At 37.0% G+C, this 17,029-nt stretch overlaps 1 protein-coding gene across 1 annotated transcript; it reads left to right on the top strand.

The window, feature by feature from the left end:
• The first annotated feature begins 7,075 nt into the window (after positions 1 to 7,075).
• Positions 7,076 to 16,978, top strand: LOC134843710 (dynein axonemal assembly factor 10-like). Its single transcript, XM_063859949.1, has 6 exons — positions 7,076 to 7,297; positions 7,608 to 7,708; positions 12,004 to 12,239; positions 12,632 to 12,747; positions 13,092 to 13,324; positions 16,182 to 16,978. Exons 1-6 carry the CDS (start codon positions 7,079 to 7,081, stop codon positions 16,387 to 16,389), a joined length of 1,113 nt encoding a protein of 370 aa, XP_063716019.1. The 5' UTR covers positions 7,076 to 7,078; the 3' UTR covers positions 16,390 to 16,978.
• Positions 16,979 to 17,029: the final 51 nt, after the last annotated feature.

Here is a 17,029-nt window from a genome sequence, read left to right as displayed (position 1 = left end):
TTTCCGTGCACATCCAGGTTGTCGAGTATTGCACGGAGACACTTAAGATCACTTGCAGCGCTTCCGTCGTCTGCGTGCCGATTTTGGGTGAATTTGATTTTTGCAAAAACTCGATCAGTAGAATTATTCCTATTCCGAACATAGCCATTGCGAGGGGATCGCCTTGCGTTGTGACTTCGATAGATGTCAAAACCGTGTTGTCGGCATATATTTTGAGGGATGTTTATATGAACTGACCAGCTCATGTTGTAGTGCCAGACAAAAGACTTCTTCATTTTTTTAAAGCAAGTTCTCTATTGAGCGAGTTGAAGGCATTTTCTGCAACAATAAATAGAATGGCTTCCGTTTCCAGTTTCTCAAACTCGATCCTCAAGCTGTGGATACAGTATTTGATTCCACATTTCTGGCATACAGAATTGGAATTTGTTTTCCGACCTTTTTAAAGACTGTTTTTTTATACATCTGCTGATTGTTCTGCTAATTTTTTGCCTAAGGACCTCGCCTATACTAATAAGCTATACTCTTTTTGTTTTCCTGTCTGAAAGGCAGCGAATGGCGGCAGATATTTTTCCTGAACTCATTAGTTTATCAAACTGTTTAACTTCCTCGTTTTCTTCAAATTTCTTCCGCTTTGGATGTCTAATTTGTTTGAGGAGCTTTCGTTTCAATGAAATATTTGTCTAAAAAGCCTGGTTTCCAAAAAAATTATGCGGCGGCTCACAATTTTGGAAGTGGGTCATTTGTTTCTGATTTAGTTCTGGGAACAGCAGATGAGGGAGAATCATTGCTGTTTTCCTTGTGACGTTAGACACTGTTTTTTTTCTACTAATGACCACAGCTGCTGTTGCAGTAATACTGAGAATTCGTAACTGGACTTGTTCTTGCTTAGAACTTTGAAGTGCGGTTTCCGATTTTTTTATATGTCGTTTAATCGAATTTCAAGATCTTGGTCGATAAGTTTTTAGGGGTCAGAGGGGACTGTATTTATTACTGGGGGCGATAAGTTAGATTGTGTTGCGTTGGGCATTACTTTTTTCGGATGTTGCCGGTGATGTTTTGTCTTGAGTTTTGATGGGGGCTGTGGTTGGTGGTCTGTTGGTAGAGTTAGTCCCGTCTGCAAAGTACTTGGGGTTATATTGTATGCAGGTAACCCAATGTAATTAAACTTGCTGTTCTGCAGCTCGATACATGATACGTGGATGTATGCGTTGCAATTGAAACACCAAATACCTCCTTTTTGGAGGTGCCAATTGCAAATCAGGCAACGCAATCGATCGGCCATAATTTGGCATTGAGGAGGGTAAATTTTTGGTGAGTATATACAAGTTAGCTGAGCGAGCAATAGCTGATAATCTTATTACCACAGATAGAAAAAAGAATATCATCTTTGCAAAACATATTTGCACTGAACTTACCAATTAGATTGGGGGAAAAGGCTCAGGCTTTTGAGTAATGAAATGTATCGATAAGGGTAATCAAAAAATTATTAAGAGCACCAGATTTTCTATTTATGAAGTGATTATTTGCAGAAAGGATGGTTTTGGGGATAATAAGTTTATTTTATTCAAACTTAGGAATAAGTAAATTCATTAAAAATCTCCAATTTAGCCTAATTGTTGTGATAAGCTTTTTAAATAGTTTCATGTGATATGATACGCTCATAATGGTACGCTTGTGAGAAGAAGGCCCGGTACGGGATTTTAGAAACAGGCTCATCAAGCCGCGATACTCTCTTCTATCCGGCCATCCCCACCGGAACCTCCACCCGTGAAAAACCGGGTTGTTATCGGTTTTCATTTCTTTTTTGTTTTGTTTTTAAAACCATTTCTCTACAATCCATTTTACAATCTTTTTTTTTCTCTTGTTTTGCTTCTTCTGTACCCTGTTTAGTGAATGTCCGTGCCAAAGTACAGGCCGAAGTGGCTACCCAAGTGGAGCAGGAAATTGGTAATAGGAACCTCAAGGATCAAGTAGTGCAGCTCCAAAGATGTCGGAGCCACGGTTCACTCGTACAGAGGTGCAAAGCTAGCCGACCTTGCCGCTACTGCCTCGCGCTACCCCTCGCAGAAACTGAACTGTGTTACTAAATTAACCGGATTTGATGATAATTCATCTACGGTTTCCGACTTTGCTAATGATTGGAGATTTTTAAGGAATTTGATAATTCATAAGTTCAACCCAAATGTGCTAATTAACCCCAAAACCATCCTCTCTGCAAATAAGCACTTCATAAACAGAAAACTTGGTGCTCTAAATAACTCTTTGTTTCACCTTTTTAATACACTTTAGCGTTGAAGAATCCAAATTATTTCCCCCAATCTAAACGTTATTTTTGGTCCTAATAATTTTTGTAAAGATGTTATTAATTTTTCTTTTTATGGTAAGAAAATTTTCAATTTATTGCTTGTTCAACTAACTTATATATATTCATTATAATTTTACCTCCTCGCTGCCAAATTAGGGCCCATCAAACGCACTGCCATATGTGCAAACGCCACCTCCGTAAAAGAGGCATATGATGTGTCATTTGCAAAGCTTACATCCATGTCTCATGTAGCGGGCTACAGAGCAGCAAATTTTATAATTTTATTACGATGGGTTCTCCTGCATACAATGCACCCTCGAGAACTTTGCAAAAGAGCCCAACTCCCCCAACAAACCAACAAGCACAGTCCCAATCACAACAACTCAAAAAGAAACATCACCGGCAACACCTGAAACAAACGTACTGCCCAATGCAACACAATCTTATCCATCGACCCCAGCAATGACTACAGCCCCCTTCGACCCCTGGAAACTAATCGACCAAGAACTTGAAATTAAAATAAACGACATACATAAAAATGTCGTTAACTGGAAACCGCGCTTCATAATTCTAAGCAAAAACAAGCCCGACTTCCAATTCATAGAATTACTGAACCAGCAGCTGTTGTCATTAGTAGAAGAAACACCAAATTCTAAAGTGGCAATGAAAGCGGCAATGATTCTCCCACATCTGCTGCTCCCCAAAACTAAATCCGAAACAAACGGACCAAATTCTAAAACACTAAGCCGCCTCATAATTTTATGGAAGCAAGGCCTATTAGAAGATCTTTTTACTGAAGCGAAAGCTCTCCAAAATAGACATCCCAAACAAAAGAACTCCAAGGTAAACTAGGAAGTTAAACTAATGAGTACAGGCAAATTATCTACTGCCATTGGCTACATTTCAGACGAGAAAATAAAAGGATTACTTCCCCTAAACCGAGTCATTGAAGGAAAAACAGTCCTTAGTATCCTGAAAAAAAAAAACGCCCCAAGCCAAAACAGCAAACACTAACTATACAAATGAAATAAGTGAAGACACAATGCCATCCCACCCCTCTACATTCGAACAAATAAACGCTAAGACACTTCGAAAATCAACCCTGAAAACGCAGGGAAACCACGATCCTTCAGGTCTTGATGCGTGCGAATGGAGAAAGATAATAACTCACTTCAACCAGGCATCCATTGAGCTTTGCAAAACCATTGCTAAGCTATCCTATACAATAGCAAGTGGAGTTCTCCCCCATGAAAACCTAACGGCGTACAACCTAACGCCTGCAAAAATCCAGGGGTATGGGCCATTGGTATAGGCGAGGCTCTGAGAAGATTAATTGGCAAAAAAATCAACCAATGTATAAAATCAGACCTTAAAATTTTCGGAAAAAAATTCCAAATCTGCCTAGGCCAGAAAAGTGGAATCGAATAAGCTATCCATAGCTTGAGGAACGAGTTTGAGAAACCGGAAACGGACGCCATACTACTTATTGATGCAGAAAATGCCTTCAACTCGCTCAAAGAGAATTTGCTTTAAAAAAAGTAGTTATCCTTTGTCTGGCACTACATCATGCGCTGGGCAACTCAAATAGATATCCCTCGAATCTGTATGTCAATAACACTGTTGATAAATGCATGATAAATCGAAGCAGGCGATAAATACATGGAAAGCGAAAATGAAAAGACAGCTACCCTAACTGAAAAGTTTTCCAAAATAGCCAAAACATCACCACAAAATGCGTAATCACACGAAGGAAGTTCAAAGTGAATTAAGCTTTCTAACCAGAACAACTCCGGAAGCATTCAAGAAAATGGATGAAATTGAGAAAAACGTAAGACAGCAGCTACTTCCTAGTATTACTGGTAAAGACCATATAACCGATGAAAATTGAAACCTTTTTGCACTAATACTTAGAATGGGAGAATTAGACCTCCTCATCAACACGGTTTTTCAAGAAATTATGAGTGGTCACAAACCATTTGTGATCCGTTAGAAAACAATGATCCAGAATTAGCTGAAACGGAACAAACTCTGATAAATAGAAATATAAGAACTGAGAGACAGAACGTCACACTCTCAAATCGGAAATTGCTCATCAGAAAAAAAAAGTCTAGCGTCACAGAAAGGAGCAACGAATTGGCTAAGCGTGCTACCCTGAAAAAATACAATGTTTCTCTCAACAAATCAGAGTTTAAAGATTGATTACAGAGATATGGATGGGAACCACCAAACAATCCACTTACATGCCCATGTGGACAAGCGTTCACACTGACCTACTCTCTACACTGTCCCAAAGATGGATACACTCACCTAAGACATAATGAAATTCCCGATACCTTTGCGACACTCCTGGACGAAGTATGCCATGATGTTGAAATAGAGCCGTAAGCTTTCACAACAAAACAACCACTACTGAAGATGACCCTCGACTTGACATCAAAGCAAATGGACTCTGGGGAGGCCGATTCAGCCGAACCGTTTTCGATGTAAAAGTTTCCAATCCCCATGCTAAATCCTGCCCTAAAATTATATCTGACGCCTACAACTATTATGAGAGTGTCAAAACATTAAAATACCAACAAAGAATTCTGGATGTGGAACACAGCAGCTTTGTTCCACTATTTTTTGCGTGTACTGGGGGAGCAGCACCAGGCTCTACAAAAACCATTCAGAAACTAGCAGAGAAACTAAGCGAGAAACGGAACGAATCATACTCGGACACAATAAACATTATAAGAACAAAAATAAGTTTTGCACTTCTGAGGACTGCAATCCTCTGCCTTAGGGGGTGCAAAAGTATTAAAAATACATCCAACATAGACAATTCTATCTGCGCTATAATCGAAGAGGGTAAATTTTAATTGACAATATCTTGATGCTGTAACAGTCGCCTACTTCGGTCACATATGAGGCTTAAGAAAAATAGGCCCTATAACCATTGGCTCAAGAGTCAGGGACACTATCTCTTGTGTTTTTCTACCTCAAAACGGTCGGAGCCAATTCGGTTCGCTTAAGACCCGTTACAGCTTAAAGGCCACTACCAAAATATCCCCCCACTCTAGAAAATAAGAACGTCCCCATACTAACGTCCCCAAAAACAGGGTCGGAACAATCCGTTAAGTTACTCTTTATTAGACAGTAGAACTTTGATCCATTTCAGATGGATCAACCTAAAACTCGCCTTACCTCAACATAACAATCATAAAACACACTCGGGAAAACTAAATTAGGTACTTACATAGCAGCACACTCGAGAACTAGAGGTAACTAAATTAGTAAGCAACTTGAGAATGATCGGGGAATTAAGTTTGATTCAATAAGTTCTAATCGAACATGTTTTATCTCAAGAATGGAGTTTTGGTTCTGGACCATTGGGACACTTCGGTTATCCACCTTTCCACCGAAGGCTCACTCTGGTTCAGCTAGATTCCGATCTTCTTTTTTAATCACTGTCTCCTATATCAAGATAGGACAGCTCTACTCTCGTGGTTTTTATTATTATCTCGGAAATTGCGAATAGCAGTTTCCCGCTGTTTTTCTGTCACTTTCCCGCCATTGTCAATTTGGTCGTTCTCCTTTTATATTTTATGTTTTCAGTTGTCGCGAGAAAACTGAGCATGACAGGCTCCATTCGAATTTTTGAAAAAGAAAACTCCATTCCAAAACCACGTATTTTTGTGTTCCTCAAGGTCAAACTTCCAGATATGACCGACTGGCACATACTTCCCGGACTCAAGATCGATGTCCTCATTGCGTGCTGCCGTCTGTCAGTGAATCCCCAGGAACCCGAGTGTTACTCAAGATACAGTGCCAGTGGTCATTTACAGAAGTTTGCAGCAGACTTAAGTTAATCTACACCCCAAAATTCACAACCATGTAAAATTTTCACACTATCGCTAAAAAATTTTGCCGATGTGTTTATATAGCGTTGGTACGGCCCTATCCAACCTGTGCACGTACCGTCGCATGACGGAAGGGCCCATTTTAATTGACCTTTTTTAAAAATCAAGAGCAAAGTCTGAATCTGTACATTAGTTATCATTAAGGCCGGCTACTATGGTAATTCAGTTCAGTTTAATTCGGCGGGGTTGTCCTGGTAGAGGGGGAGAATAAAAAAAATAGGCAATACATAGAACAATGCGACAGATACAATGGGCAATACATAGAAAATTCCTTCTTTAAAAGTCCGTCATAATCTTGAACAAACTAACAGATGATAAAGTCAACTTTAAAAACATACTATCATACAAAAAAGCAAATATAAAATTCAAGAATTATTATTTAAAGAAGACCCCTCTGTGGCAACTCATGGTAAAGTTTTAGGAAAAGCTTCAAGTTTATATAATAACATTTATATATAAACCACCTTGAAGCTCTCAGGTGAAAAGTAATCATCGATAATTGTAATAAATTTTGTTTTGTTTATTGTAACTATGCGTATCTAATGATGTTATAATATTTTTATAAATTGATAGAAAATATTTGACATACACTTATGTGTTGAAATAGATTTCGATGTGCAAATAAAGTGTTTTTTTTTATAAGATCTTGAAAAATGTTAATTACAAAAAAAAGGCGAAAACTTTTGTAATGAGAAATTTTGTGCCTCATGTTTTAACCTTCATTTCGTAAAGTTTTTCAACATATTCATATTACAAAAACTAAAAGAAAAAACCAAAAAAGGTAAAAAGTAAAAACTTGTCGGGAATTTCTGTGCTACCTGAAACGCAACCGGTTATTCTTGATAACAGATTAGAAGAATCTTTCAGGAAGTAAATGTCACCCGCAGCCGAGAGTTCCGGTGTTGCCCAAACGTTCACCAAACCTCAGATCATAGCGCACGTGGAAAAGAGTCTTGATTTCACCTTGTATGACGCTAAGTGGATACCTAGAAGTGCCAGATTCATTGTCTTAGGATCGAGGCCACGCGGAACTGGAACTCTACAAATTTATGAGCTGACATCAGGTGCCGGAGAAGTAAAAAAATTAACCGACGTTAGTTATATATTTTTTTATTTTGTCTCGATAAGTGGACAGGAACTATGGCGTAGGCGAAGTTCCTTTTTAATTTTTTCCCAGCCTCTTCTGACTAGCTCAAGTAAAGCCTGCTGAAGTTCAAGTGGGGTACCATACTAAAGCCTTATTGGTCGTGCTTCGGATTCATCAAAAAAGTTTCAAAGAAGTTTCTGTCGAGAAAAAATGGTCTGAATGTTTTCAATTTTCAGACGAAATTCACTGAGAGGCCACTTCAGTTTTTTAGTCGATCTTAACGGGTAAAAACCGGCTACTGTTGAATTTTTTTCAGGTTGAGAAGACGAATTCTTTCAAATGTGCAACTTTTGGTGCCTCCTCTCTTCAGCACAGACAAATCGCAACGGGAGATTTTAAAGGAAATCTTCAAATATGGTTCGTGGTAATAGAAGTTGAATAGGTGTTCAGATAGTTTTTCTGGAGGCAAATTTTCTATTTACTAAAGCCATTTTCTTTTTATTAAGAGTCAATGAACGTAGTGAAGACTTTTTTAGTCGTGATGATTTTTATTAGGGTTTGACTTTTGGTTTCTTTATTTTTAAGTGCAGTTCATTTCCTTTATTAAAAAGAAGGCAAAGTCCACCATCCATCAGTAAAAGTGTATATGTCACGAAAAACTTTATCAACTTCTAATTTCGGAAGTGAATTTTACTTAAAAGCTTTCCCAGCGGAATAAAAACTTTAACTATGGATCTAGTTTTCTCAAATATAGTTCATTTTAATACAAAAAAGTCAATTATAATTGTTTCTTGAAATTCAATTTGCTTCAAGGGCATATAAATTGAAATTCGAAAGTTGGAAGTTTTTTGTATAAAATATATTTTTTCTGTTTTATGACTATTTTCTAACCGTCTGTTGGCTATGTTTGTAAATGATAGCATTTTTGATTCATTTCTTTAAATTGAAAATTTACGAACTGGCGTTGCATAATTTTGTTGGCTTGGAAGTTTCATTCGGCCAAATTTTTGTGTCTTTATGCATTTGTAGGTTTTTGGAGGGGAAAGGGTGTAAAATATGTAATTTCAGAACAAATTCAATATAGCTCAAAAGTTTTTTATGACATTTTTTGGTTTTTGGCACAACGGGCGTTCATCCAATTGGTATGTTTGTTACGTTATGATTGCTTGGTATCACAATTAATGCGAATCCTTGCTTCCCCTCTGTGTTAAGATTGCCATTATAAGTATCCCTAATCCTTTTCAACTTTACACGCTAGACTTTTTTTCATTAACTTTGATCCCCTTAAGATCAGGGGTTCTCGTTGTTTTTTTACTTCAGTATGTATGCAATTGATTTTTTTATGTTGGTAAAAGTTGAATCGTCGGGCTTTCGTTTGTCTGCTCAGTTGCCTTATTAAGGATTTTGGCTTGCGCGGTAAGTAGCCTTCGCTGTAGTTATAAAAGCAAGTGTTGTTCAATGTAGTTTCATGGGGGACTTGAAAGTTTTAATTTTTGTTAATCAATGATTTTTGGCTCTGCTACATTACGGATTGTTCTCATTTTGTAAGCAGCTCCTTTTGTTCTACAGGTTCGATTCTCTAGGTTCCATGATTTTTAAAAGTTTTTTTTGCTCATTTGCCATCGCTTCTGCACCTTAAGATCATCAGGGGTTCGAGTCTTGGCAGGACCTTGTTTTTTTTTCAGTATGTTTTCAATTGAATTTTTTTTGGGTAAAAGTTCCTGTTTGATTTATTAAACAGGTATTATGAAAACGTTTTTTTTTTTCCAGATGAGATCTGTTTTTTGTTTTTTTTTTTTTTTATTTTTTTTTTTTTTTGAGACGCTTTTTCGAAAAATTCGCTTTCCCAAAAAACTACCCGTCAGATTCTCATAAAAGTGGTACAATTGGATTCAGTAGCGTTTCACCTACCTGCCTGCATGAAATTTAGGGCAATTTTTACCCTACCCCACCCCCTACGGTCTTAGAAAAGCTTCACAACTCGGTACTTTTTCACTTTTTCCCCATTTTTTCGGAAATTTTCGATTTCCTCAAAAACTACCCGTCCAGATTTGGGATTAAGGGTTTAATCGATAGACCAGGTTGTAGGAAACTCCCATGCACAAGCGGCTGGTCCCTAATTTGCTTAGGGGAAGAGCTATAGACTTAGGAAAAGTCACTTTTTTGATTTTTTTGCCTATTTTTTTCGGAAATTATCGATTTCCTCAAAAACTACCCATCCAGATTTGGAATTAAGAGTTTAATCGATAGACCAGGTTGTAGGAAACTCCCCCGCACAAGCGGCTGGTCCTTAACTTGCCTAGGGGAAGAGCTATAGACTTAGGAAAAGTCACTTTTTTTGACTTTTTTGGCCTTTTTTCAAATCTTTCCGATTTCCTCAAAAACTACCCGTCCAGATTTGGGATTAAGGGTTTAATCGATAGACCAGGTTGTAGGAACCCCCCCTACACAAATGGCTTGTCCCTAATTTGTCTAGGGGAAGAGCTTTACACTTAGGAATAGTCAATTTTTCGGTTTTTAGGCCATTTTTTCAAACTTTTTCGATTTCTTCAAAAACTACCCATCCAGATTTGGGTTTAAGGGTTTAATCGATAGACCAGGTTGTAGGAAACTCCCCTGCCCAAGCGGCTGGTCCTTAATTTGTCTCGGGGAAGAGCTGTACACTTAGGAAAAGTTTTTTTTAAAGTTTTTTGGCATTGGAACAAATATTCAATATACTTATTTTGTGTATTTTTTAGACAATGGAATCCTCTATGCTTACGTTTTCTCGCTTTTGCTTGGTGCTATTGGCTTTGTGTTGAGTTTTTTTGTATGGTTCGAAGAAGTCCAACGAGAAGTTGCACGAGTTACGCTAGTTCTCTTTAATCAGGTCGGTTTGTTCCAGAACGTTTTTGTGATGTCAGTTATAGTCAACATATTATAGTCATATTTGCAATGCTTGGACAAAATTTAAAAAATTCGAAAATTAAAGAGTCGTTAGAAAAATGAAAAATACTTTATTTCATTAATGTTAGCTGGTTTGTGAAACACACATTTCACTTAATTCTAGTGAATAATTATTCACATTGTTGAAGCATTGTGCATATGATTTTATTTTAAATATATTTAGCATGTAACCATGATTGATACGGTTTGCGTTGTCGCACTGTAAAAGGCCCGCTTAATTCACATTACGGTTGCCTTGTCGCACTGTGAAAGGCTCGTTTAATTTTAGTACGAACATTTTTGAACGAACTAGTCGTTTAATTTTTTACCAAAGCGTTACCAATGAATGCATAAGCTTCTCTTTCACTTTTTTTTGCGTAGGAAGAGCGCTATCGACTTGAGAAACCTGAAATTTTAAAACAATTTTAAAATAATCAATATTAAAATAATCAAACAGGTCTCTCCAGCTTTCAGCTGGGCCCCTAGTTGAATAGTCGGGCTTTCGTTTGTCTGCTCAGTTACCTTATTAAGGATTTTGGCTTGCGCGGTAAGTAGCTTTCGCTGTAGTTATAAAAGCAAGTGTTTTTCAATGTAGTTTCATGGGGGACTTGAAAGTTTTAATTTTTGTTAATCAATGATTTTTGGCTCTGCTACATTACGGATTGTTCTCATTTTGTAAGCAGCTCCTTTTGTTCTACAGGTTCGATTCTCTAGGTTCCATGATTTTTAAATAGTTTTTTTTAGCTCATTTGCCATCGCCTCTGCACCTTAAGATCATCAGGGGTTCGAGTCTTGGCAGGACCTTGTTTTTTTCAGTATGTTTTCAATTGATTTTTATTTGGGTAAAAGTTGAATTGTCGGACTTTTGTTTGTCTGCTCAAGTTTTGTCGGCTTAATTGCTTTATCGCGGATTTTGCTTGCGCTGTAAGCAACCTTCGTTGTACTTATAAGTGCAAGTATTGTTGAATGTATTTTCATGGGGTTTTGATAGTTTTTATTTTCTAATCCTTGATTTATTTGGCTCAGCTGCATCCCGGATTTTTTTTCTGTAAGCAACTCTCATTGAAATAGCAAGTGCAAGTAGTGTTCAATGTACTTTCAGGGGGACTTCAAAATTTAGTTAATTGTTTTTCGGCTCCACTTGTCTGCTTAAAGATTGTCAGCTTTGTTTACTCTTGGTAAGTTTCGTTCTGTTGCTAATTTTAGATGCAAATTTCTGGCTTCTTTGCCCAAAATGAACTTGTATTGAGACTTGAGAAATTTTAAAGTTTGTTAGTTCTAGTTTTTTTTTACTTAAGTTTTTTTATGTTTGTGTTGTATCGGAAGTGATGCATGTTTGTGTTGTATGGGAAATGATGCGAAGCAATCGTTTTCCGAAAGCTTGAGTTTTTGTTATTTTACTTGGCAGAGCAAGTGAATTGTAATTGGAAATCGGCTGTGTTCCCGTTAACAATTTTTCTTATAATTCTGCACAGAAAATCACGTAGATTTCTATTAGGAAAACTCCTGTGTACGCTATGCCACAGTTCATAAAATTTAAAGTAGATTTTGGTGGTTTTAGTTTTAAGATAAGTTTTTTCTTTGACCGAAATATGGAAGTTCCGGATATGCAGTTAATGCAGATCTTCGTGTTTTTTAAGGACTCAATTGTTTGTATAGTTAATAAAATTTTTATTTTGTGCAGAAGCAACTTTAGTTGTTGAGAGCCCTGAAAGTTTCAATTATTTGCCCTGACATATTTTTCTGGACATGAACAAGCACATTTTAATTCAATTTTTGTATTGCAGGGACATCGAGAATCTTGGGAAGTCGCCAGTGTTTTCACACGAAAGTGCTCATTCTGAAATCATCAACACTATCGATGGCGCCGGTGGTCTGGCACAGGAGGGCTCCCCTGAACTGGTGACTGGGGGAAGAGATGGCGCAGTAAGAGTGTGGGATACGAGGCAGACTGAGTATCCGGTCGCCAGAATGGAGCCCGTAGAAGGAGAGGCAAAACGCGATTGTTGGGCTGTCGCTTTTGGTTAGTGGTTTCGAAAATTAGTACGACATAGAACCCAGGAGTCTTGTTTAGTGACATGAATAGTACAAAAAAAGAACCCCATGTTTTGTTTAGTGATCAACATCAATAGTTATTTTATGACAGATATATGTAGAAAATCTAGGTTATGACAGATTTAGGTTTGAAATGATTCTTTTATGACATCTTTTTAAATCTAAATAAAGCTTCTAAATTTTTATATTGTTAAACCCCCAGTAGACCAAGTTGAGCATGTAATTTGGATTAAATTTGCTAAACGCGGAATGTAAAAGGCTCGGTTATGATTTCCGCCAAAAAATTAACATCCCGCGCCACCAAAAACTGTTTTAAAAGAATGTTAACTTGAACCTCGCAATTATTGATTTCTTTATCAGGTGACTCACACAATGCGGAAGACAGAACAGTAGGAGCTGGATACGACAATGGAGATTTGAAGTTATTCGATCTGCGCAAAATGGCAGTCAGGTGGGAAAAGAATGTCGGCAATGGAGTAAGTGTGACTTGTTATTAGTACCTATTATTTATCAGATAAAGGTCATTTACTTTAAAAATGCACAGGAAAATCGCAAAAATATTCACTTCAAATCTTATGCAATTTTCGATTAGTGTTTGTTTTTGAAATGGTAGAATTTTGTTTTGAGATAAGTCTGAAGTGACTCACTGAAAAGTTTTCACCTCTTTCGGTGAGGAAGGAAGTTGTCCAGTTGATCCGTTTCAGTAAGCTTGACTTAATAAATACCTGATGTAAAGAAAAACAATAGAATTTTGGCTACCCAAGGAAAATAACATTCGACTTCAGTACAAATGTCACTTGATAATGGTTCCTCTTCATAGATCTGTGGCCTGGAATTTGACCGCAAAGACATATTGATGAACAAGCTAGTGGCCACTACTTTGGAGGCCAAGTTCTATCTGTTTGACATGCGAACTCAACATCCCACCAAGGGCTTCGACATGCTGACGGAGAAGGCGCACAAAAGCACAATTTGGGCGGTGCGTCATCTGCCCCAGAACAGAGACGTGTTTGTGACTTGCGGAGGAAGCGGCGGAATTAATTTATGGAAGTAGTGAGTATGCTATGATTCTTTTTTTTAAAAGTGTAAATGGGTTTGAACTCTAACTCGTGCGGTTTTATGGTTTCTTTTTCGAGAAAAATTCTTAGTCGGCTCAAATTATGTTTTAGCAGTTTGGCGTTTGTTTTAATCGGGAACTAGACTTTTTTTCCCGTAAACAACTTTTCTGACATACTTACTTGCTTTTTTATCCTCATTGAAAATGGGGAAGAACTTTGTATTCGGGCGTGTTTTAGTTTTTTTTGTTTTCACACAAAATCAGGTACCACAAATAATCATCGGAATGGGTCGAGTGATGTATCAAATTAAAGCGCTTTCATTTTAATTGGCGAGCAAGCAGGCTTGCAATAGCTTCTTTTAATAGCTTACAGTAGCATATTTTTAGCCGTGAGAACTTAGTTTTACTCACCTTTTTGGTGTTTTTTAGAGCGATTTGGGCAATCATTAACTTCAAATTGAAAAAAAGATATTAAATTTGAAACAAATATTTGATTTTTTTGTTTACTTTTCAAATGATTTCTTTTTGTTTCCCTAGTTTTTTTTAAACAAAAATTGTTGTCCACTCTGCTTATTTTACTATGTCTGTCAAATATGCCTAAGTTCTTTTTTTCGTTCAGATCCTTTTATCGCAGCACGCAGAACAAACGACACGAACTTCAAGACTATGGTCGGAAATTCTGTGTTGTTTGTTATAGTTGTAAAGAGTTGCAAAAACGTCGGACAGACAGAATTAAGTAATAAGCTATCTCCCTATATTGACATATTTCTATTGCAATTTTATGTCGATGTTTCAGACTACCTTGAGATCTGAATTCTGTCTGAGACAGTGGTTTTTGCATGCAACATTTTTGCGAAGTAGGACGATTGCAATTGCTTTATTTACACTAAGTGCGAGCAGCTAGTGTATTAATACGAACCCTTGTTTTTTTCTAACCCAGCTCGCAAAAAAGTGTTCATTAAAAATGGAAAGTGTGCACTTATTTGGTGGCACTTTTGCTATAATCACGATCTAGCATTGGAAATTTCATAGTATCTTTTCTGCTTTATTTGTGGCTACTATTTGCGATGTATAAAGCGTGCGTGGCTGAGTGGTTAGTGCATGAGACTCCTAATCTCTAGGTTGCAGCATTAGGTGGCATATTGAATCCGAGACGTAGACGCATTTTTAGTAATTCGAAGCTTATTTTTTTTTGCTATCGCACTTTATAGAGCTGCTTTTTGTCGCGTTCTCGCTAAAGTTTGCGAAGCAAAGTTTTGCCTCTGTTAAAGTTAATACCAAATTGTTGGCACTATCGGTGACCTTGAGCAATTTAAATGGTCAAAAATTTGCTTTTTAGGTTGAGTTGTTTTTGGACACTATTTTACGTGTGGAAATCAATGATAAAAACAGAAATCGGTTGTCAAAATGTGCAGTTTTAGGTTAATGAATTTTCGTTCAGATTCTTTGACCTAAAAGATATTGCCAACTAAATTTGGCTAAAACAATGATTAAATTTTTCTGTCCGATTTTTTAAAATTTTTATTATACATAGCCTGAAACTGCTCAGTTTGAAGTCAGAAACCAATTTAATTTAACTCGTAGGCGATGTGGCAGAAGAATTAAGCCTATGCAAAAGTTCGGACAGACAGAATTAAATGAATGAGAACAACATTTGACTTTTTAGGCAACCTTGAAATATAAAAAATAACTTTCGCTAGTAAAAATTTCTGAATGAATTTATTTGCTCTTTTGAATTAAAGAATTGTCGTCAAGTTTTTTGTAACTACCTTCATTGAGATTTGCAAAAAGTTGCAACAGACAGATTTAATTAAAAGAGCAAATGACCTCGTTCAGAAAATTTTAGCATGCAAAAGCTAGCTTTTCAAACAAAAAATATGACTCAAGGTTATCTAAAAACTCAAATTTTTATGCAAAAATTGCAAAAAATTGGCAGATTGCTCTTCTAAATTATTTCTGTCTGTTCCAACTTAGCTATAATTAGTAGCAAAAAGTTCGGACAGACAGAATTAATTAAAATGAGCAATCAGTGCTTTTCGACGCTTTTTTGCATGCAAAATCTGAAGCCGAACAACCTTGAATTTTTTGTCAGACCAAATTCAAAAGCGAGATTGTCGGTTATCCGATGATTACGCTAGCCTAATTTTTAAATACTGCGATGAACATCCAGATTTTACTATAAAACAGCTCGACGCTTTGGATGCAATTGCCCGCCGTGGTTATAGATTGAGCGAAACTCGGATCTACTTAACAATCTCCCCCCCCCCCCCCCCCCACCTATTGTATCTACTGAAGAATCTCCATCCCTGTAAATAAAAACAGTAAATTCGCACTAGAGCATTGTATGTAAATTCGAATTTTGCTGCATTCTGATGGGTCGAAAGTTCGCTGCCAGTAATCTAATTAACAATCTCCTCCCCTTTCTTGAAAGTGGGGATTGTTAAGTAGATCCCGTGGCTCTGCTTTATGAACTTTCGATGTTATGTTTATTTCAGTTTTAATTTCAGTTGATGTCTAGACAGTTGTTCTTTTTAATTAATTCTGTCTGTCCGAACTTTTTGCAACTCTCTATATGTAAACCACCGATTAAGTTCAAGGTCGCCGATATTGGCGACGATATTTGGCAAAAACAATATAGAGTTGCCAAAAATTAGAACAGGCCAAATAAATTAAAAAGAGCAAATGTCCTATTTCAGATACAACTTTTGCATGCAAAAAGCTAATAGTTCAGACAGATAGTATGTATCAAGGTTACCTTAAATTCTAACTTGCATGCTAAAATTGGAAGATTACTCTTTTGAATTGTCTGTTCCAACTTTTTTTGCAACTTATATTATATAATTTTTATTTCAGCTCCTACCCCTCCTCGCGAGTGAAGGAGAGCAGCGAGGGGGTGAAGGAGGGAGTGGTGGGGACAGTGGAGAGTGTGCAGAATGTGATCATGTCCACCCAGCCCATCTCCTCCTTCGACTGGAGTCCAGACAAGACTGGACTGGCAGTGTGCACTGCATTCGACCAGACATTCAGAGTCATCATTTGCACGAAACTCAACACGCTCTAAACTACAGACATAATTGCAAAACGTTTGGATAGACAGAATTAATTAAGAATTTAGATCGCATTACATAATTCAGAAAAGTTTTTTTATTTTGGTTTTAAAGAAGTTTGTTTGTCTCGAAATGTTAATTAATTCAGTCAATCCGACTTCGTTGCAATTTATTATGGCACGTGTCTGAAAAGAGTGACGACCCTTCGAGTTGAATGGACGCAAAGTATGTGGATGTTGAAATAAGTGAAGTGATGTCTTGTTGACATTATTGGATGAAGCTTTGTATCATTGAACTTGTATCATTGGACTTGTTCGTGGTGGTGTGTCTGTTTCAGCTTTTGGAACCATTGACAGTTTGCTAGAACATTTTTAGTCGATTCTACCATATCATTGTGAAAATTGTCTTAGCGCTGATTTGTAAGCTGTTAGATAGTCTGTATAAAAAAATTTAATATTGATTACTGCAGACTTGACATTTTGCTTAACTTAATTTGCAATTTAATGTCTGCCACGTCTTATTGTTCATTTTCATGTTTATCATATCAATTGTACTTCGTCTTTTTGCAGATGTAAATAAACGCGTTGTTCATTTGTAAATATGATAGATATTTAAAAATTAATTCTGAAGATTTGTCGTTCCGAGTCGAAAGTT

This window comes from Symsagittifera roscoffensis, chromosome 4 (genome assembly GCF_963678635.1).
Source record: "Symsagittifera roscoffensis chromosome 4, txSymRosc1.1, whole genome shotgun sequence".
NCBI lineage: Eukaryota > Metazoa > Xenacoelomorpha > Acoela > Convolutidae > Symsagittifera > Symsagittifera roscoffensis.
This window is presented reverse-complemented; position numbering and strand designations above follow the sequence as displayed.